Below are 23,857 nucleotides of genomic sequence, written 5' to 3' on the forward strand. Positions count from 1 at the left end.
AAAACTTCTAGCAGTTTTCTACATTCCTGAGCGTAAGAAACACTGGCTTTGGAGAGCACACTTTCATAATTTCCTGAGCTGCAGTGATCTGATCCTTAAAGCAGAGGGTGAATCAGTCAACAAATTAACTTTTCCTGTGGCTTCTTTTTTTATCCTATATTCAAATAAATGGCTACTCAAATAAACTTATTTAACCTAAGTAATGTATATAAGAATCCTTCCTTACTGGTTTTGGATTATTTAGGGGTTTTTTGCTGTGACATATTCCCTCTTTTTGTAATGTTGTATGGCTTTTGAACAGCCCAGAGAAACAGTGAAATTGTAACATTGGTAAAAGCTTTTGAAGTGGTGGTGGTTCTTTCTCTTCTTTTCTTTTCCTTATCTAGAAAGGAGTATTGGCACAGAAGGGAGAGGAAAGTATTAAGACCATTGGAAAGTAACAGTGTGTGGCTGGTGCTACACAGAAATGTTTTAGCCTGAGGCCTCATTGTTTTCTGAAATCCTTTGGCTTTTCCTGACGTTTAACTCTGCTCCTCTTTGCTGATACCAGTGCTGTTCAAGAAGGGGCAGAGGGGTGTAGACTAACTTAACTCTTAACAAATATTGAGAAAATGAGGTAGCCTGGTAACATATGAAAGGCTCCTGCAGTATTCCCACAGTAAAATAAGGCAGCTCAACAAAAATAGAGACTGAAGGGTCTTCATAGCATAGCTGCCCTGGCAACCAGGCTTTGCTAGTTCTGATGCTCGAGATATTCCTTATTAAATCACCTGTCTTTTACTTTGCCACTGACAGGGGATGGTCTCTTCAGCTTGACTAAAGAACCCATCAAGTTTCCCTTTTAAACAACTGAGCAACTAAGTACTGAACAATTAAAGCTCAATATTTTCTGCAAATTAAATGTGAACATAAAATGTTTACAGCTTCACAAGCGCCTCCAGTTAAAGAAATCATGCTTCATTTCTTTTTAAGTGTGTGGCTAAATTTATACAGTCTAGAGGACAGTGTAGAAAAATAAAATACATTCTGTAATTGCTCAGGCCATGTTTAACTTACCTGCTATAAATACTGAAACTTTGCTGATGAGGAAAATTGACATCCAAATCATAATGTACTTCCTTCAGTATAAAAATATGTCCAGCTTCTTTGAAACAAATGTATAAATGCAAGACTTCTCTCTGCAAGCCTGCACTCCCTTAGGAAAAAAAATGTCATTGTGTACTGCCCAAGTATTCAGTGAAATCACTCAAAAGAGGAACCATTCTCAGAATGGGGCCTGAGAGATGCAGGAAAAATTTTCCATCTTTAGTTTCAGGTCTTCTATTTGTCTCTAGAGTATAATAGGACAGGTTATTATCCCCTTGTTCATCATGAAGATTAATGTTCAGACCAGCTGAAAATATTACTGTTCTTTTGGGACCTATTGGAAGATCTTCAGACCTGTGTGAACCTGAGTTTAAACATTTTAAATAGCAGAGCTAACACCTCGCCCTAGCTAGACACAAGTGCCTCGGGCTGTTATGTCCTCTGTGATGCTGCTGTGGGAGAGTGAAGGTCCTCCAAAGTTCTGCCTCGCTTGTGACATCTTTTATATAGACTTCACTGCTAAATGTTACAGTGGGAAAGTGCCTGAGCTGTTACTCTTAACTCAGATGAAACAAAAAAATAAAAAAGTATATCTGTGTGTGTATGTGTATATATATATATATATATAAATAAACTATTTTTATATATAGTATATATATAGTATGTATATATATAGTGTGTATATATATGCTATATATAATAAACTATTTTTATATATATCGTGTATATAGTATGTATATATATAGTGTGTGTATGTATATATATATATATATATATAAAAACTGTAGCAGAACATGATAAGAAAGGAGCAGCAGAGAGGAGCTGGTATGAACTGACCACAGTCCCCTGTTTCCCTGTGCCACTCAGGGGAATGGTGAGATAGAGGAGTAAGGAATGAAGGAGTGAAGCTGGGTCTGTAAAAAAAATAGGTGATGGAAAGGTGGGTTTAGTTTTGGGGGTTCTTTTTCCTCTCTAATTTGATTTTTAATTGGCAGTAAATTAAATTAATTTTCCCCAAGTCAAATCTGTTTTGCCTGTGACGGTAATTGATAATTAACAATTTCCCTGTCCTTGTCCTGACCCATGAGCTTTCTCATCTCATTTTCTCACCTTGTTCTGTTGAGGAGAGGGATGAGAGAGGCTGGGTGAATGCCAGGCAGCCAGCTGAGATTAACCCACCACAGAACTGTAGGGGAAATCTAAGGGAAGTTGTCAGGGCTCATGGAGATGTGCACAGGTGCACACACTCTCACTGATACAGGATATAGATCATGTTTGTGGCCAGCGGGCAGAACTTCCAGGGCCTGATCCATCAGATTCATCCAGGGACCTTCCTGTACAAGACTCTGCCAAGCAGGCTGCAGCAGGAGCCACAGTCCAGGGCAAAACTCCCTCGTTTGAATCATGATTTATATCCACTGGGGGAAGAATAGAGGCTTTGAAGAAAGGCTCTTTGCAACAGAGAGCTTCTTCCCTGGGAAATGTATTGGAGGGACAGGGAGGAAGGCTACTATGGCAAAGACTGAGAGCCAGAGTTATTATAAATGTGGGATACAAAGCTCACAATGAACAGATTCTCTTGAAGAAGGTTTTTTCCCTTCCTTGGATTATTCATTGATGAGAGTTTGTAGTTATTTTCCTATTTTAACTGCTTGAGGCAGGATTCAGAATGAATAAAACCACAGCATGTGCTTTTGGCACTGGAATTAACTGGCTATTAGATCATGGAAGATATTTGCTAGACCATTTTAGTATAATCTTTCAAGGGCCCTTTGCATTGCTCCTCATACAGATCCAGGACTTTCTTTCTTAGGGATATGACAGTTTAGTTATTGATTTCACATTTCCTTGGTGGTGTAACCACAGTGCACACTGTGGATTACAGTAGTTCAGTTATGGGATGAGAAAGGTTAGCTTGTTTTATCATACTGCTTTAAAAGATGACAAGATTTTATAATTTTTCAGAAGACAAGCGATTGATAGTCCTGGAATCCTTGTTCATTCACAAAATAAATGTGTCTGGATCAAAACCAGCACACATTTTCCTCCAAAGCATCAGTAAACAGATTGCTTGAAGAGGTGTAGTGCTTTTACCTACTCAGCACAGCATGATAACAGTCAGGAGTACAGACAAACCCTTCACCAGAAAATCTTAGGCAATAAGGAATTCCACTGACCCTGGTCTCACACAGAAAGAATTGTGGAGCTTTGCTCCAGTTGACCAGCAGTAGCAGAGCAGGAGTTGTTGGTGTCCTCTCCCTACCTCAGGCACAGTGAGCATTGTTTGACCGAGGTCAGACACAAATATTCAGCATGAAAGCAGGAATCCAGCAGTTCACAAGGATTTTGTTGATTAGGTTTCTTTAAGTAATAAAGAATTAAGTCAATGGTTATGAAATTCATGTTCCACAAAACTAATGCTGGCTTATGTTATATACACTCTCAGACATTCCATTTACCTGCAAAAGAGGGCAAAGCCAAAGCTTCATTTTTCTGAAATGAAAGTTATTCAACCAGAGAAGTAAACACAAATCAGTAGTAAAACCAACCTTAAAATGTTTCCAGCAACTCAAGTCTGTTTCTGGATTTTGAGATTATCTTTTTCATTTCCACCTTACCATCATTCATGTTTCTTGCTTTAAGCAGAAAAATGCAATCTGTTTGCATACGTATTGTCATTACCAGAGAGAATTAACCTCTTATTCAGATAAAAAAGCATTACCAATAGAGAAAGCACTTGAGTGAAACTGTAAGAAAATGACGATAAAAAGCAAGAAATGCTTTGTGAGGGAGCTGGAACAATATAATATATAGATTAGTGGAGTCAGTGAGGTGAGGATGAAGCCGATTGAAGGTTATCATCTCAGGTACACAGACAGGATGGTAGCCTTTGACTAAGAGCTCTTGTTCCCAGGAAGAGTCACATGGCTGAAAATTCTGGCTAAAGTTAAGAGGATTCTACCTGAGCAAAGTTCAGATGCTGCTGTGTGGTTCAGCATCTCATTTCTACAGAAATGAATGTCATACCTTTTATGTAAAACACTGAGCTAGGGAGCCAGTATATTGTCCACTCAAGCGAACAATATCTTGCTGCATATTTAACATTGGATTGTGGGATTTTAGTAGTCCATGAAATTTACATTGCAATTTTGAGGATGAGATAAAAAATTGCTTATGTGGCCAGCACTAGAGCTCTGGCACAGGCTATGGCAAATGAGTTAAAATCTACTCTGGCCCATTTGTTTTCAAGGGAAGTGCTTGGTGTGTTTTTAAGTCTTTGGTACTGAAGCTGATGCAAGGATCAGAAAATAACTTAAACCACATCTTGAGCTCACAAATTGCCTTATGAAGAAGAAAATGCTTTTCTTGTAAACTGCCCAAAATTGATGAAGTGACAAACCAATAAAGCAATAATAAATGCAACATTCACACTACTACTTAATTGTTCGGTTTTCAACACAAGATACTTATATATATGTATATAAATATTTTTCAGCATATAACAAACTTCCAACATGCTATGCATGTTACTACAATAATTTTGTTGTCTGTGTCATATTCCTTTAAAAATTAAATTAAATTTAATTACATTAAATTAAAGGAATCATCTCATGAGTTCTAGAAAATTAAGAAATGCTGTGGAGATGAAAGGATTTCAGCGAAGTGAGAAGGTGCTAAAAACCCACTATGTTCCAATCAGATATCTAACCTGAAATTGGCATACTAATATCTTGGATATTAACAATGGGTGGTCTCCATGATCTCAGAGCAGGGGGAGGTTTAGTCATGACTCCAGAACTTTTACAAGGTCTTGATTACTCTCGCCTTCTTTTTTTTCCTTTAGGAGAGATCTTTGCAGTTCATTCAGTGCTGCTGGTTGTTGTTAGTAAATTTGTTTCCTTTAATCTGCCCACCTCACTGAGACTTAGGCATTTTTGTTTGCAAGTTGTCAGGCTAAAAGTGAACTCGTGGAGAAGAAAGTCCTTTGAGTTGTCTGTCCGCTCCCTGGGGAGAGGATTTCTTATCAGAGATAATAAGCATGGTTTTGAAAAAAAGTGTGCATCATTTACTGTCAGTTTGAGCGTTGGACTTCACTCTTACAAGTCATGGTGATGATGACATTGCAAAGCTGGGTATTGCTCTCTTTTCACCCACTCCAGGCAATTCCCAGCTTCCTGTGTCCTTAAATGTATGTTCCTTGGTCATAAAGTGAAAATCTTCTTTGTATTTAGCCCATTTATACTAGAAAGAGGAGTGTCAGCTGGGGTAGCTTTCACAGTGTCTAATTTAGCAAGCCTGCAAAGAGTTTACAGCACGTTGTCCATTTCAGTAGTCTCTGTGAGAGTGGAAGCAGGAACCTGAGCAACTTCATTCTGATGTGGTGAGAGCCTCAGCTCCCCTTGGTTACTGCACCCTCTAAATTACAGTTTGCAGGAGAACAAAAAGATACGTCCCTGAATTGCTAGCATAAAGTTTTACTCTCTGCTTTCCTTCTCCTTTTAACTGCCCTGCTCTTTGATAGTGACTTCTAAAGCTTTCTCAAGACATACTAACATATGGGTGTATCTTTTAAAGATGACTGGATCCTACCCTTAGATCTTCAACTATTTGTAAGTTAAAGCTTGATACCCTTTAAAGATACTGTGCATTTAATTCAGATTATAGATAGCCCAAGAGAATGTACCTGCAATCATATAAGCTGTTCTCTGTAGTTATTTACGATTTTATGTCCTTTTTTTTAAGGAAATGAATGACACGGTGTGAAAACAAATTGTGTAAGGGGACTGGTGATGGGACATTTAAGTGAAGCATGGACATTTCAGTTGAATCACAGAATGTTAGTCAAATGTTGCCTGCTGGGCTCATTAGCAGTAACAGGATTAATTCTGTGGCTTGTGGTATGCAGGAAATCATAGTGCAAAAATGAATGGCCTTTCTTCTCTGCAGTTTGGGAATATCTAAATGTACCAATCCTTGGTTCTTCACTTTGTCTTAGGTTGTAGAATGACACAGAGTTGTGTACATGCTTTCATGGCACATCCATTTTCTTAAATTCTTGGCAGAGTGACAAGAGCAGTGATTGCAGGGAAGGAAGTGATTGTTTAGTTAGTTTGTGATTTTTGTTGTGTTTTTTAGGGTTTTTTTCTTTTTTTAACAGAGGTGATAGCTTTAGAATGAAAAGGCTCTTGAGGTTTTGACTGCACTTATCCTTTTTGTGTTGTTTTTTTTTTTCAATAAACAAAGTGTGAATGCCTAGACCTTCAAATAAAAGCTCTAAAAGTCCTGCGATGTCTGGATTCCTGTCACTTCTGCCAAGATTATGCAGTGAAAAGTGGTACTGTAAACTGTCACAGAAGTGCAGAATTTTAGCTTTTCTCTCTGTCTGTTCCTCTCATACTCGTCCCGGGTTTGTTTGGATACCTGCCACATGCTTGTTTTTCATTTTCACAATCCATGAAAATCCTAAATAATAGATACATTCCTTTTTCAGATATCTTTATTATCCTTCTCCCAGCACAACTCAACCCTATACCTCTGATTTATGAATGCCTTTTCAGCATGCATCCACTCCATGCTATATTGGTTTTATTTTCTTCCTTTTTGGTAACCAATCCACAAGACTGCACTGTTCCAACTGAATAAGGAATAGGACTTTGAACAGGATTCTGTATTACTTGAAAATATAAGAAGTGGGTTCTTTTGCTACATTTTTCTTCAACTTGCAGCTCTCTGGCAGTCTCTGCTGCAGAACTCTGAGGTTCTGTGAACTTCATAACTTGATCTGGGTACTGTACTTCATGGGAAGCACATGTGTGGTAATAACAAAGAAGGATTTACAGAGGAAAGAAGACACCTCTAGAATGTTATTGCATCATTTCAATTCCAAGCCAAAGGAGCTCTGTATTTCCTTTATTCCTACCTTTTATATTGATACCAATCATCGAAGCCAAAAAAAAAAACTTGTTCATGTATGGTGAGGCATATATATACCAAGAAACTATTACAGTATTTGCTTGGTTTCTTGAAGACTAATCTAGGCTAATATTTGGGCTTCAGTCCCATTGCTTAGTAGAAAAACAACATACATGTGGATGCTGATCCTTTGTCAAGCCACCTTAAGTTCACTGTGGTTCCAGGTTAGTAAATCTGATTTTCTCCATGGCCTCTCTTGGGGAAGGAGAGGAGCATTTTACTGCTGGCTGTCTGGTAGGGAGCTGATGGGTGTTGGTGGGTCATATTAGTAGTATTATTTTCAGAGAATCAATCCACCCTTTTAACTCACAGTCATCACCAGCTGAACAAAAGCAGTTTGTTTCTAAAGTGGAATCAATAAAAGGGAAAATATATTATGGTATTATGGCTTAGATGGAAACACATGCTTTTTACCTTTTGCTATTTTGTCTTCTGTTTAAGAGTAGGTTTTCTTACCATCCCTATTCTCTTGGGTGCACATTTGGTCTGTGTGATCCATAATCTGCACAGAAAATACATGCTGTCAGCAGTACAAGGATAGGGTTTTTTTTGTTTCAGGGTTTGCTGCTAGTGTAATGTGTTATATTGATCCACTCTGGCCTCTGAAGAATTTTCCAGGTGGTGATGAGAAAGATGGTATATCTCTTCAAGACTTTAATTTTCATGCAAAACAATATTCAACAGAATCATAAAGCCCTAGACCTGGTAATAAAAATAGAAGCTGATGCTATTAATACATCATTCCAGATACACAGAGCACCATTATGTGGCTCTTGGGTTGAGTAAAATTTCATTTAATCATGGAAACCATAGACTTAAGCTCTATAAAGTTGAAAACTTAACCAGATGGCTATTGTCAAAGCAGCTTCTAAAGACTCCACAGCTGCAATGTCTCAGGGCCCTAGATATGACTTAGCATTAGCTTTTTAAAATACAATTACTGAGCATAACTGATCTACATTATGAAAGTGATAATAATAATAATACTTTGCACTCAGTGACCTTTTATTTAAGCACCTAAAAACTCTTAACCAAGCCTTTTGAATACTACTTTTCTGCTTATAGGAAATGAAGTGTTCAGAGTCTGGAACACCTGTGTGAGAGAATTGAGCAGGAGCAGTCCAACTCCATGGCATATTGCAAGCAGTCAGAGGGGTTTTCGGTGTGACTGGGACTGGAGAGTGCTCCTGAGGCTGTCTGTCCCTGACAGCTGGGAGGTGATGTCCTAGTCACTTGGGACACAACTTTCTATACGGTGCTACTTTTAATCTTGAGCAGGGCCAGCCTTTGAGAGGTACTGCTTGTGCATTGAAATGCTATGGCAGGAATGAGAATGACACATAATGGCCTAACCTGATATTTCTTTTATTTGCTCTGTGAACTGTGAGTATAATAATGGAATTATGCAAAGAACTGGGGATTCTGTGGCTCAGATATGCCACAGTTACCCAAGGAGCTTCTGTGTGGAATGATATATCCTAGATTCTATATATTCTTGACAGGCAGGTTAGTACCTTCAAAGACTGGCTTGTTTTTTAGGGAGAATGTTTATGTCCTTTTTAAAAGTGCCACATGTTGGCCATGGATTTATGATGCTTTAATACTCAGCTTAAAAATCACGTAATGGTATTTATCAGTAATGGGAGTAAATAATTGTATTTGACATTTGCTTTTCTATAGTCAATAGTTTAGGGGTTTTTTGTTGGGTTTTTTTTTTTCCCTCAGACTGATTTTATTGTGGATTTTCAGCATCCAAAGACCATTTCTGAGACTTTTCTTGGTGAGTCTTTTTGTTCTGTCTTTTAGGTCGATGTGATTGTGGCTCTGGGTGGACTTGGAGGGCGCTTTGACCAAACAATGGCATCAGTGGAAACGCTTTTTCATGCAACAAATATCACTCCTTCTCCAGTGATAGTTATCCAGGAGTGCTCGCTGATTTACCTGCTTCAACCTGTAAGTGTTGTGAAAAGTTACTTTGTAATAAAACTGACCTTCCACCCACACTGACACCATAGGTCTTCTATGTTAAATGCTCGCTTTATCAGCTGCGTTCTGCAGGGTCAGAGCTGAAATATAAAATACATTGCAGGCAAGTGGACAGCAAATGATGGGCTCTGAATTCCTCCTTTGGAAAGATTATGTTTTATTTGTTCATGATAAACTTGCTTAAAAGGGGAGAAACAAGAAAACCGGAAAGTATGAAAACATAATTGGGTAAATATAGAATATTGATTATAAATGGGGATAAAAATTAATCTTTTAAATTAGATTCTGGTAAGTCTAAATTTAGCACACACCCCTTTTGCATGTTGAGTAGCAATACAGATGTCTTCAAAAAGAGGAGCAAAGAAAAGATGTGAGAGGATTTGTGAGGGAGTTCCTGCTATGCACGTCAGGCAGAGCTCCCATGCAGTCTGAGTGGCACAGTTCATTATGATGGGAATCCATCTAGCATCAACGAGGGAATTTATTTAAGATGTGTTATTTCTGTGGATTTTCAGATCTGTTATTGCATTTATTGATTCATGAAACAACACACACAAAATATCTTGCTGATCTTCTGCTTCTGAGATTTAAATTAAAGGCAAATCTAAACATCAAACACTGTTCTCTAACAGTGATTCATTTATTTTTTTGAAAATATGTGTTCCTCTTGGCAAGGTTTCTAAAAGCTTACCTAACTTTCCCAGTTTGTCTTGGAAAGCTTATTCTGTTAAAATAAATAACATTCATAGGTAAATTTGACACAACCTTGCACTTCGAAGGTGTGCTTCAGTGTAATTTGGGAAAAGCATTAATGAAGTTCTATGAGATCATAGATTTAAAGCCACAGGGGCAGGTGCTCTATTAACAGTTTGAAGCACTGTGTCTGCAGGAAATGTAGTAGGCACAGGAGCTCTTTTGCCAGTATGATGAGGAATTACTCTGATCATTAGTTGCACAACTAAATAGATGGAGGCAGTAGAGTGAGGGGGAAAGGGAAATAAAGGGTAACTGTGGTTAAAATCTGAAAGTCAGGAGTAACTTGCTTGTAATTGATCTGTGAGTGCAGTACTTTGCTGACAACTGTAAATTTCTTTTAGGGTATTTTTCAGAACATGTTGAAGAGCTGAAATAAAATGGACAATTTCCAGTTTAACTTACAAAACTCTTGCTAAGACTGGAAAGATTTATAATTATTTTCCTTCATCTTTTCCATAAGCGGCTTTAAAATGCAATGCCTAAGGTTGCTTTCATGAGTCTTCCATGAATAATTAAAGCCTTTACAACTTGAAAAAAAGCAACAAGATCTGTGCATTTAAAATAGAAATGGGAGGTTACTAATTGTTTTGTTTTCTGCAAACTTCTTTGTTCTATTTTTAATAATGCCATACAAAAAGCTTTTAATATTTTTTTTGTAGATGGGCAAAGTTCCGCAGGAAACTTCAGGCTGTTTCTAGCTTACAGAAATAAAAGGGGCAGGTATAGGGGCAGGCCATTTAAACAATCTTAGTGCTGATGTTGACACAAAATTGCTTTTTCAATGTTGGTTTAAACTTGTCTCTGTTGGCATTTTCAGTCAACTGGTGTGGATAATAGAAGATAATAACATTAATCCTGCATAGCTGATAGTTGTTTTTCTTTTAAAAAGTGAGTAGTTTATAAACTGAGCGAAACAAGGATCCTAAGTTTGGAAGTACTCTTGTTTTTGGTTGATTTGTTTTTGTTTTTTGGGTTTTTTTTGGGAGGGGGGTTGGGTTTTTTGAGGTTTTTTTAATGGAGTTCAGCTTGATATTTTTCTCTTCCAAACAGCCACAATCATGACATTCTCTCTTTTCCCTCTCTTCACTTTGTAATTTAAAATCAAGGTAGGAGGGAGCTTAACACAGTGGGAGACCCACTGACTGTTCAAAATGCAAGTCTGGAAACTGTGCACTAAATGAAGCAAGGTTTTGAGATTCAAATGCTGATGCAAATTATGAAGTTGAGAGCATGTTGCTTTTTCTATGAATGTAGAGTGGAAACATTTCTATAAATATAGAAGAGAAACTCTCTATCTTGGGAAGAAGAACCTGATCTTTATTGGATTCTTTGGATAAAATATATGAGCAAAGCATAATTATGGTTTTGTTTGCAAGTAATGTTAGCCTTTGGTTCATTGTAGCAGGAGAGTGGTTCTCCGTCATGTGTACCTAGGCAGAGTCTAAAGTATCTGGATACAGTACACAGACTGGTAATTCCTTAGGAGCCCTAGGAAGGATGACAAGGGGAGTAACAAGTCAAGCTGCTGAATTTATTGTTACCAGTGCAGAAACTAAGAGGAGGATGGTGGGACTAGATACCTAAGGCCATCAAAAATCTATTAATTGTTTGAAAGAGAGAGATTTCACATTGTTACAATGTTGGTATAGAAGGTTATGGTAGAAGAAATACATAAATACTTAACACACTTGTAAAGGGTGCACGGTGTTGCAGGAAATATTATAGGCTTGCTAAAAGTCTTCAGGGTTGGAAGAGGAAGACAGCAAGGACAGTGCCTGATTTGGGATCCAGTGCAGATTACCAGGCAAGGTGGACCAGGTAAAAAATGCCTTTTATCATCAGCCAATAGCATTATCCAAGTGCTGAATCCAAGTGCATTATCCAGGTAATTAGATCTTTGAGTATTGAGGCATTTCTTGGGAAATAGACAGACAGTGCAAGTTTTTGAAATATATAGATTAAAATGTTTTTTCATGGAAAGTGAAGAAAACCACAAGGAAGTAAACTCTCTTATGTTCATTTCTGACTTTAAGGATAAGCTCCTGTAAGGAAAAGAGGAAAAAGATGGGAATAATTACATCCCATAAATACCTGGCTACATATTCTCTATGGAGAAACTGGGTGGGAGGCTGAAATGTAGATATATAGACTGTAAGTATGTACATTTAGATAAATTAATTCCAATATATGTCAAACCACTAATAAAATATTGAAGAAAAGAAAGCAGGCATGAAATGAGTTGCACCTATGGAAGGGCCCACACAATGAGAACATAGTTTGTAGCTACAGAATTTATAAATTGACAGTGAAAGATTTTCTTTTGTCTGAGTGGGAAAGGAAAACTAATGACAAGCAGCCTAAATGAGCACATTTGCTCAGTCTTCACTAAAGCAAAATATTCCTTTGAGCAGATAACCAATACAGTTAAAATCAGTGCCAAAGTCTGAGGAATTTAAATTGCTTCAGAGAAAAAGCAAATAAAAGATTGAGCTGCCTTTGATTCTGCCAACTCCAAGGGCTGTTATTTTTTGTGTGCCATGCAATACTAATTAGAATAAGAGTCAAAAACAGGGAAACTTTGTAAGAATTCTAGGATGTGATGCTTGTTATGAAGCATTTCCTTATCTGATGTTTGAAGTTTGAAAAAAAATAAAAAAGAAAAAAATGTACCTGTGTACTGAATAGATGTCATATTTCATTCTGTAGTGGGGGAGGGAGGAAAGCTTGAATTTTTAATAAGGAGTAATCAGTCTTTTTAAGCAGGATATTTTATGCAAGACTTCATACATTTTATGTTAGAAATTTGGTAATATCAATTACCATTAGACTATACCCTGGCTGAAAAGCATAATTCCCTTAGAGTCATGTTTATCATGCTAGCCATGCTCAATATGAATGGCTTAAGGTTTCACATACATACTTTCTCATTTTCTGGTTGTGTGCTTTTCAGGAGTACAGACACATTAGCTTCTGTACACTGAGCATAAATTATCTTTTATCTGTGAGTTTTATGGCAGTTTGTAATACAAGGTAATAGGATTTATGACCAAGAAATGAGAAGATGTCCAAGAGTTAATGAGGCCTGTCTTTTACATATACTGAGCAGTTCAGTTTTCCCCACACAGGATTCCAGCCCTAGGATGTAGAGGAGAATTGCTGCCTACACCTGAAAATGCATTACAGCAGCATATTTTTGTCAGTTAACTAACTCTTTGGAAAGAGTGTGTGAATACTTTGATAACCCTTTTTCTTGCACCCGGCTTCTCTTTTGAGTGCGTGCCTGCCTTCCCTGTGAGAAACGATGAATAATTTAACATCATAGGCAGTGGCCCAGCAGCTAAATGTGAGCAATAAGAATCAGGAATTCCATCCCTTATTCTTGGCTCCTTACTATCATTTCCTTGAAGAGAAGTATATTGGGTAGTTTTTTGATCCCAGACTGTAAATTGGATAAAAACCATGTCCTTCTCTGAATGGGTACTGTGAGAGTCCTTTGGTTATTTACAAAATGCCATTAGCACCCTCTGCCCTGTACTGGGTGGAACACAGTATCATGGTAAGAGTAACAACAGTATTAGCAAGGCCCTTAATTAACATGAATATTGCCACAGAGGAGGCAGTGCAGATAATTAGTGAGCCTGGTCTCGAGCACAGTTTCAGTGGGAGCCAGCCATCCTTCTCACAGATGGCATCTGGGCATGGCTCAGGTTTAGCACAGGCCAGGAGCTGCTTCCCAAACATTTGGAAGGGACCACCTTGTCACGGGGCCAAGAGAGAGCAGCCACATGCCCGTGAGCACTGCTGTGCTGGTTGGCTTGAGTTCCAGAGCTGATACCTGAAGTGATGTGCAGGTGCAGACAGAGTGGCTTGGCATGAAGATGTGCTCCTAGATGGAGACGCTGCAGCAGATGTGACAGAAGGTACAAAGACCAGAAGCTTTGCTGGGGTTTGTTGCTGCAATTCTCTGTGCCAATGTGATTTGATTTGGTTTGTGTCCATGCTTGTAAAGTTTAATGGGAAGTTCAGGGTATATACCTTCAGCTTGTGAGTTTTCTCTGGCAGCCAGTACTTGAAATTTGCAGGAACCTCAAGAATGAGTTATCCAATCAGTTCAGTAGTGCCTCGTGTGTAAGAAGCAGATCTGGCTTGCACTCAGTGGAGAAAATCCCTGATGAATGTGTCTCCTATGGGGGATAATTTTGGGATCTAGAAATTTAATGTCTCCTTTTCCTAGGCATGTATTTTTGATGGGTAAATTCAGTTTCAAAAAGATTGTGGTTGTAAAGGAGGGCATTTAAACATATATCTAATATTTAAACATGCATTTAGTACTTACAGTGTTTATTGTCCTGAAAGGCTCTCTCCCCTGTTTGATATCTTCTCTCAAAGAACACTATTGGAACTCAATCTACTTGACAAAGCAGTCAGTCTCTGTGCCTCAAGCTCCTTGTGAAATTCACAAATATACAACTCATTGTTCTTTGATAAATACCTCTTTTTGTGACTTTTTCTATGAGAAAGCCAGCCATTCAGCTGGACAGAGACTCTGCAATGTCAAAAATATTAGCTGAGGAAAAGTTGTAATCCAGCCTTTCTTTGGGAGTGTGAGTGCCTGAGTCCTTCACAGAAAACCTTGCAGAAATGGGATTTTGCTTCCAGAGGTTTAGTATTATATTGAAGTGGCTTCTCAGGGAAAAAAAAAAAGAATCTATGTTGGTAGTTTGGCTGCCTTAGTTTCCTTCTTTGGTAAGAAACTTTGAGGACTTGGTTATTGCTCAGCTTCTGTTCTTAAAATAAGACTTAAATTAGCCTGGTTTTTTATTCTTTCCTGGGAAAATCCAGCTGGACCAATTAATTCTTTTCCTCTGGAAATGTAGTGGGCCTATGTAAATGTGACCTAAAAAAGGCCACAGGTCTGAAGGACTTAGGTTTATTTCATGGTAATTCATGGTTTGAAGTGGTGTTGCTTCATGAGTTTGCACAAGATTTCTCTGTTTATTCACTGAATATCAGTGATCCAAAATTAATTCCTATTTGTCAATAACATTCTGACCTGGAAAATATTGACTTGCTATCTTTCTTCTCACTGCTACAAAAGGAAACTCCTAGGCAAATTTTCTTTTAACAGCTACATTCTTTGTAACTTTGTTCTATTCCAACATCAGCAGATGTGTAGTATGAAGTATACCAAGATTATATAGAACCTTAGACATAATAATTAGCTTTTGAAATAATCAAATCCTTTTAAACAGTTTATTTAACATCAGTTTAAAGTGCAACCTGCATCAACTTTATGGATGACATCTAATAGTTATCCATTTCTTCTTTATAAGGAAGACAAACTGAAAACAAAAAAATCATAAGTCAATTTGTTAGCTTGCAGGTAATCAGTTTAATAAAGTACCTATCATTCAGAGAGGAAAGGAAAGTACCAAACCATCATTACTAAGTGAAAAAAATAGTATTTATTAAATGAAATGTTCATCTGTTCATAATTGTTAAGAAACAAGTAATATTCTGTAGCAGGATATGACAATCACACAGCTGGTTTTGAATCCACATCTTAATGGTGTGTGCAAGAGGAGATGATGTAAGGAGGTAAGGAGTCTAATTGGATTACTTAGGTGTTTCTAAATTCTGAAATCATCCAGTGTGGTTCTCAATCAATAGTTTGCACTTGGTAAGTGTCAACAGTTCTGCTTGCAACTTTTTTCAATATTTGCCCAGATTTTTAATTAGTTACTGCAGCTGCTGATGGATGATCATCGAGGAGAACCTTGGCCCTAAATAAAACTCTTCCAATGAGATTCCTGCTCTCTGTTGTTGCCCCTAGCTGCTGTGATATGATCTTGTCAATATGATAATACCTGTTTTGTTGGTTTATGGAAACCACAAGAAGTTTTTGCTACAAAGCTGATTATCTTAGAGCTGTTTTGCTGGAGTTTTTTCCCCCAAAATTGTCAATTACTTTTCTTTCCTTCAAAATCTTAATCCTTCTTTTCATCCTGTCCTTTAACAACTTCTTTTTGCAGTGGCCTGATACTTTGGGCTTTTGTGTGCAATGTGGTATTAATAATTTTGTGTACTACAAAACAATTCTTCTGCTTTCCATTAAATGGTCAGCAGTAAAATACAAAATGTTTATCTTTGCCATTTGCTTATGGATAGGAGCTGATATATAAGCTGAGATCAGTAGGAAGCTGGTAAAACTTTATCCTGTTGTGACAATATTGATAAGCTGAGAAAGACCACAGCAGTATTTTCACTTATCTTTATTCTGTACCTGAATGGAACAAAGCTGGAGAATGTGTGTGTGTGTGTGTGTGTGTGTGTGTGTGTGTGTGTGTGTTTTTTCCAGTTTTGTTTGGGTTTTTTCCCAGGTAGGACTTTACTCCTATTTGGGGATTTTTTTCAGCAAGCTACAGAATTTCTAAGCTTTTTGTGAATAGATTTTTTTGGCCCAAAAAGAAAAGAGAAAAAAAGGCAAAAGCACTTCAAAAGACTGTTAATATGGATTCCAAATTTGACCAAAAGATTTAAATATTTTGTTCATAATTCAATAAGCTTTCTATTTCTACAAGGTACCATATTTTTATACTTTGAAAAAGGAACATTATGCAAATGCTTGTCTGTATGAAGGTGTCATAAACTGGTACTTTGCAGATCAATTTTGTAGTATTTTTATGATTATGATTTAAATTATTTGTCTGTCATCTAACACCTGGGAGGAGTAATGAAATATTTTGAATTTCAAGGTCAACCATTAAACATGAAGAAGTAAGAGAACTCAGAGGAATAATTATTAACACTTTCTGTGCCTTGCCTTATCAGATGCCATCCTCCTTACTAAGTAGTCATCATACTGCAAGATCTTACTTTCTTTATCTAATCTTGTTTCTTCCACTTTCCCTTTCTTCTCCCTCTGGATTTTCCTTGAATCCTATCAGCTGTCTTTTCTCAGCACATCATCTTATCTTAATTTTTTAGTTCAGTTTTGTCTAAACTGTTCTATCTTTAACTTAAGCAGCCACTGCTACCCTGAAGATTTTTCCCAGGATTTATCTCCTCTCAACAGTCATAATTGTGTGCTATGAAGCATTAATTCATCAATGCCCAGTCACTCTGGCTTCATCTATTATTAGAATCATAGAATCATATTCCTCTTGAGTCTCACAATGTTTCATCTTTTTTTTCATTGTTCCAATGACCAAAGCAGCCCCATCTTTAGTACTGGAATCTGCTGGGGTGATACCTGCTGCAGTGTGCCTTTGCATCACTCTGAAATCACTGCTTAACTCTTTGTTCAGCTTTATTGTGCTAGCACAAATTTCTCAAGTCCTGGAATTCTGTTCTACCCACTAAGTGACAGAGTCTTTCTGAAGGCACCTTACTTGTCATGAATGTCACTTGTAGTGAATTTGCTTGTAGTGAATTTCACCAGAGTGCTGCAGTAGCAACTTTCCTCTGAGTATTAAGTGCATTTAGGTGATAGTTTAGGGGCATGCAATTTTTTTCACTTCCTGCCTGAGTTATAGAAAGTTCTGCAAGGAAACTAACAAGTATCAGAAGATTAATCTGTGACAGAACCTTATCTGGAAAGAAAATTAATGGAATTTTTTTTATTTCATACAATCAAAAATATAACAGGGAAAATCAATATTATTGTTCCTATCCTGAATGTGAATAACAGTCAAAATTGACGTGATAGTAAGTGATAAATTATTTTCTACTACAAAATCAAAAAAATTTAAATGCTGAACACTTAATTGTTGACCTGAAGGGCTTATAGAATCCTTTAGAGGTAAATTTAATAATGGTCTTTTCTGTTCACATCTGAGTGCTGGTAGTAGTTAAAGTTGTAGAATGTGAGCATCTGTATTCTGGCCTCAGTTATATTTGAAAATGTGTTATCTCTTCAATTCAATCCCTTTGTGAAATGGCTTAGGTTTATGCAATCCCTTACAGTATCACTGTTAATTCTGCATCTGCCAGGGCAGTGGTGTCAACAGTATGGATTTTCAACATTTACTCTTAATATTAAAAAAGGGTTAGGGCAGAAGAATGATAATGTTTGGTAATATCAGAGGTTCTAGGGAAAACGCTGTACTACACTGATAAACAAGATTTAGGTAGAACTATTCAGCTTTGCCATGGGAAGTGATTGACTTGGCAATCCGAATTTTCTTCATGTTGATAACAACTGATTACATTACTTCAGGACTCTCTCTGCTCTAGCAGAACATGCCAAGAGCAGATGGGGATCAGGGATTGAATTCCTCATTGTCTTTTAAGGCTGTAATGTGTCTGTCAGTCTCATGACAACTCCAGTCAAAAATACTTGTATGCACTGCAGCTGGGCCAATGACCTTCAGGGCACTGCACAGGCTTCCTACTCTTAATCCTAAAATTAAGGGATTTGGAGTGAATATGTTTCTGTTAAAATGAAGAAAAGGAGTCTTGAAGCAATCTTCCAGGATCTGTGAAAGAGGTTTCAAGAAAATGAATGAAGCTAGGTTTATTCCTGAGATGCACAGCCGAAGAATGACAGACAGTGGCCCTAAACTGAGATTCAGGGTAACTATAAGGAAAAGTTTCTACTCTGAAGATAATTACAAATTGCACACAGGACTAGGTTACCCAGAGAATCTCTGTCCCTGACAGTGTTCAAAACCCGATGGGAAGCCTGCACCCCCAAGTGATTCTGGGACACTTGCAGAGACACAAGTAGACTGAGCAGTGTGTTGGAACCATTGTACAAGTATCTGTTGAGAAGAATTTGGAATCTCCTGATACAGAAGGAGGCTGTGGCCACATCAAGAAATAGTGGCTCTGTCCACTCTGATCTCTTTTTATGTTTTTGTTACCTTACAAAGGTAACAAAAGTGTTGTAGTTTCTCATGTAACCTCACAGAAGAAAATGCTGAAAGGAGAAATGGTTGCTGTCTCTGAATGTACTGAGTAAATGCCAGGGAGATAAACCAGGACTGGTTAAGCTCAAGCCCAAAGTTAGAAAAAGAGTAAATTCCTTTAAACCAGTGATGGATAAATTTCCATCAGAAATTATGTCATTCAGAGGGAGCTGGACAAACTTGAGAAGTGGGCCCCACAGTCTTCCTCATAATGTTTAACAAGTCCAAGTGCACCTGTCCCAGTCATAAGTAGAGGCTGGAAGAAGAAATTACTGAGAGCAGCCCTGGGGAGAAGGCCCTGGGGGTGCTGCTGGATGAGAGGCTGGACATGACCCAGCCTTGGGCACTCACAGCCCAGAGACACAAACGTGCCCTGGGCTGCCTCCAAAGCAGCATGGGCAGAGGGGAGAGGGAGGGGATTCTGCCCCTCTGCTCCTCTCTGGTGAGAGCCCACCTGCAGGGCTGCATCAGCTCTGGGGTCCCAACATGGACCTGCTGGAGTGAGTCCAGAAGAGGCCACGAAGATGATCAGAGGGCTGGAACACTTCTTCTGCGAAGACAGGCTGATGGAGTGCAGTCATTCAGCCTGGAGAACAGAAGGCTTCAGAAAAACCTTGGAGCACCCTTCCAGTATTTTACAGGGGATCATAAAAAGGAGCAAGAGGGACTCTTTACATGGGTAGATAATGACAGGAGAAGATGCAGTGGTTTTAGGCTGAAAGAGAGGAAAGGAAATTCCTCTCTTTCCTATTAGAAAGAAATTCTTTGTCGCAAGGCTGGTGAGATACTGGAGCAGGTTGCCCAGAGAAGTTATGGATGTCCCTGGAAGTATTCCAGGTCAAGCTGGACAGGGCTCTGGGCAACCTGGTGGAATGAATGGCATCCCTGCCTGTGGGATTCTATGACTCTGTGAAATTAGAAGGAAAAGTCCCTAGTCATTCTTTGGGTGAGATTGCACAGCAGGTTTACAAAAGGGAAAACTGTGGAAGAGGGTGGCAGAATCAGAGCTCACTATGCTGGTTTTACATCCTCGTCTCTATTCACACCTAAAGTGAACACAAAACTTTCTAAAGTTGTTAATATGTAGGCATTGTGTTTCCAACTGTCCTTAATTTGATGCTTTTTAAACATGAAGCCTGAAAGTGACATTAATTAAGTGACATTTGAACCTTGAGTCACATGAGCCATACTGGTTCTGTGATCAGCTTTTCAGCAGTGCTGGTTTGCAACCAGTGAGCACGAGTTCCAGCCCCTCCCATGGAGACTTCTTCATAGATGTAGCTTCCTTTGGCCTTTTATTTACTCTAGCTGCATATACACTGTCTCCCCACCATCATCACAGGTAATTGTAGGAAGTGTGGGATGGATGGATGGATGGATGGATGGATGGATGGATGGATGGATGGATGGATGGATGGATGGATGGATGGACAGTGGAGGGGACCAAGAACTGGCTGAGTCTCAGAGCTCAGAGGGTTGTGGTCAGCTGGAGGGTTGTGGTCAGAAATCTGCTGAGTCCAGTCTTTTTGAACTTGTTTATCAGAGACCTGGATGATGGGATAGAATGTACCCTCAGCAAGTTTGCTCTTGGTGTGAAACTGGGGGCACCTGAAGTCTGGGCTGCCACTCAGTGGGATCCTGCTAGGCTAAAGCGCTGGGTGGAGAAAGAGCTAACAAGGGCAAGTATAGGATGCCAAACCTGGGGAGGAATAAGCCAAGTATCAGCAGAGGTTGGGAGCTGAAATCCTCAAGAGTAGCTCTGCAGAGAAAGGCCTGGGAGTCTTGGTGGTAATAAATTGTGGGTAACAAACTGAGCCAGCAGTGCCCTTGTGGCCAGGAGGGGCAATGGTATCCTGGAGTGCATTGGGAAGAGTGTGGCCAGCAGGTCAAGGCAGGTGATCCTGTCCTGCGCTTTTACTCAGCCCTGGTGAGGCCACATCTGGAGTGCTGTGTCTGGAGAAGTTGCTACTGAATGTCCAATGGAGGCCACAAAGATGATCTGGAGTCTGGAGCATCTCTCTTATGCTGTGAGAGCTGTGCTTGTTTAGAGGAAAGACTGAGAGATGATCTTGTTAGTGCCTATAAATATTTCAAAAGCAGATGCCAATAGGATGCTGCCAGACTCTTTTCAGTAGTGCCCAGTGACTGGATGAGGAGCAATGGCCATAAACTAAAACACAAGGAATTGCACGTCAACATGATGAAGAACTCTGCATTGATATTGGCAGAGCACTGTACAGGCTGCTCAGGGAGGTTGTGAAGTCTCCCTCTGTGAAGGCATTCAAAACCCTCCTGGATGCATTCCTGTGTAACCTGCTCTAGGTGACCCTGCCTTTGCAGGAGTATTGGACTAGATGATCCCCAGAGGTCCCTTCCAACCCTAAAAATTCTGAAATCTAGGCATTGCTTTCATGTATGCCATAAGAAATCAGGTATCCAAAGGTGGTTTAGCAGTCAGGGAGAATGCACTACTGTGAAATCGTATACCTTTTGGCTAGTGATGTTACCTGTACAGAATAAATGTAATAAATAAATAAATAAAACAAATAAATAAATGTAAATGGCAAAGCAGATGAAGATAATCTAATCTGTGCTTATGCACTTCTTTGGACAGTGGTCTGCAGATGTAAGTATAGTTACCTCATCTGGTATGTAATTCCAAGTTCAGATGTCTCTGCCTTTTCCCATCCACATGACAGCCAGTGGTGCTTCGTGGGGAGTATCAGCATTTCTGTGCCATCAACATCTGTTTCTGAGTGGGTAATTTTCATTAAGAGTTCCCATCCTTTGTTAATTGAATTATGGCCTTCAATTTCAGCAATATGAGGTACCTGAGGGAAAAGAAGGAGCTGCACCCAGAGGGGCATCCTTTTATTCTGGTGAAAGAACAAATTATCAGATTGAAGAATAATTATCTTGCAGAATTCTCTTCTACAAACCACAGTGTTGGCAATGAAATGTACCCTTGTGTTATGAGTCTGAGGTTTTCCTACCTCATCCCTTAAGGGTTTTTAGATGCAAGCATTTAAAAGCTGCATTGCAGTATGGGTATATCTCTCAATAATGGGGGCACACTATTCAGTTCTTTCTCAGATATCACTTTTCTTTTAGGACAGGGAAAAGAGGAAGACTCTCTGGTGAAAAAAAAAAAAAAAAAAAGAAAAAAAGAAAAGGTGTATTTTTCTTCTTTTGTTAACCATCAGCAGTTTTTCCTCAACTGGAGGACACCCTTCAGAGTGAAGCAAGAGCAGCTGAAGATCTGGAATTAGTCTTCTGTGGCAATGATGCCACAGGCAGACAGTCTCATTAGCTGCAGGCTTAGTGATTTTTTAAGAAAGAGCTGCCTGTTTCCTTTATGTTAGAGGAACCTGGGAACTGAGAATAAAACTGATAAGATATTAACTCTACCCAGGGTATTGACTGAAGCTTTAAGGCAATTAGAGGAACACCAAGAGAAGACCCAGTAGGTCTCTGAGGGGCCAGTATGTCTCTGCATAAAGTCATAGACCGTCCTGTCCATTCAGGATTTTGTGGGAGTTATTTCCATATGTTGTAGGTGTGTAAGCTACCACATGCAGCCTTAACCCACCCATGCTTAATGGTTCTTGAAGTCCTTGAGAAATGTGGAGAGTCTGGTATATTCCTGTTGAGTGAGATGGATGGCCAGAGGCAGAACTACTCTTGAGCAGCAGCCTGAGTTGTCATAAAAAAATCCAACCATTCTGGTGTGCCAGATGACATATGCCACAAAAGAGATGCATTTCAGAACCTGTGCAGATAAAGGGAGTAGCTCATCATTCCTATTACACATATTTTATCAATTTTCTGTGAGCCTAATGATATAACTGAATTAGTAATGCTTGTGTCATTTCTTGGTCTTTCATCTGTCTGATTTCTGGATCTCCTTTTCTGTTCTCAAGCACACAGTGAAATTGCAGATATATCAGGGCAACATCTAATTTCCAGTTTATCAATAGTAATGCTCTTCATGAACATCTCTTGTTTTTAAATTATCTTTTGTACTTAAACCTAGTTCCAGATTAGTGTACTAAATGCATTCTGTGTCTCCTTAGGGGAAAGGTATTATGAAGCTATTGTTTTAGAAAACAAGTTTTCTAGCAATAGTGTTGGAATTTTTAATTATTTCTAGTATTAAAGCCCACTGAACTGTCAAACAATCCTCAAAAACTCTTAAGGAGATAAAATACTAAATCTTCTTTTTTATTCTAAATCATCTGAGAAAGTGAAGCAGTTTTAATTATTTACTGCAGTCTAAAGTTAAAAGGCAGAGAAGCTGTGGTGGCCCATCCCTGGAAGCGTCCAAGGCCAGGCTGGATGGAACTTTGAGCAGCCTGGTCTAGTGAAAGGTGTCCCTGCCCAAGGCACAGCCTGCAGATAATGAAGTGAATGCAATCACTCATTTGTGTAGCCCTTGGAAACCCATGCATGATGATGTTCAAATCTGTCATCTGGAAAGGCAGTAGGAGCTCGTGTTTCTGGAACAGCCTGAGTCAACCCCTGCAGCTCAGTGGAGCTGACTCCCTGCTGGTGTCTCCCCATGGAAGGCCATGCCTGCCAAATGTCTGCTTCTGGTTGCTCCCATGCAAACTTCACTTTCAGCTGGGGGAGTGAGAACAAGAATGTCTCTCCTTGAAGTTTGGCAGTATTTCTCCATGGAACTCTGGAAATGCAGGGTGATTTTAATACCACTGTATTATAATTGTACTTTTTTTTTTTCCTATCTGAGGGATAAAAATCCAATGTTGAGTCAGCAAGAGCTTACCTGAAGATGATTGTTTTGATAACGCCTCCTTTGTAGTAATCTTGGAGAGGGGGAAAATTAAGTAAATCTGATAATCAGCTTAGTATTTAGATGTGCTTGATAGTGGCCTCTATGGTGTTATACTGTACAGAACTGTTATGCCATGATCCTTTCCTTCAGCCTGTATACCTAAAATCAGGTTAGTGTGGCTGTGTATTCTCAACATTTTTTATTGTGAAGGGTAACTGATGTACAAAGTCTTTGTTGGAAATAGTTATTTTTAGAAGAATCCATAAGATGACAAATAATAACATGCCTAGCTTTTCATATGGGCTCTGATCTTCTCTTGCTGAATCTTGGGCTAGATGTCATGTCACACTCTTTA

The 23,857-nt window shown here is 38.8% G+C and overlaps 1 protein-coding gene across 9 annotated transcripts in view; it reads left to right on the plus strand.

Annotated features, from left to right (window-relative positions):
* Positions 1-23,857, plus strand: part of TPK1 (thiamin pyrophosphokinase 1) — a 305,721-nt gene that overhangs the window by 190,863 nt on the left and 91,001 nt on the right. For all 9 annotated transcript variants that reach the window (XM_064704990.1, XM_064704992.1, XM_064704993.1 and 6 more), the window contains one exon: positions 8,866-9,012. In XM_064704990.1, coding sequence (XP_064561060.1) covers positions 8,866-9,012 — 147 coding nt within the window. The remainder of the gene's footprint in view (positions 1-8,865; positions 9,013-23,857) is intronic.

The sequence above is a fragment of the Zonotrichia leucophrys genome, chromosome 2 (genome assembly GCF_028769735.1).
Source record: "Zonotrichia leucophrys gambelii isolate GWCS_2022_RI chromosome 2, RI_Zleu_2.0, whole genome shotgun sequence".
NCBI lineage: Eukaryota > Metazoa > Chordata > Aves > Passeriformes > Passerellidae > Zonotrichia > Zonotrichia leucophrys.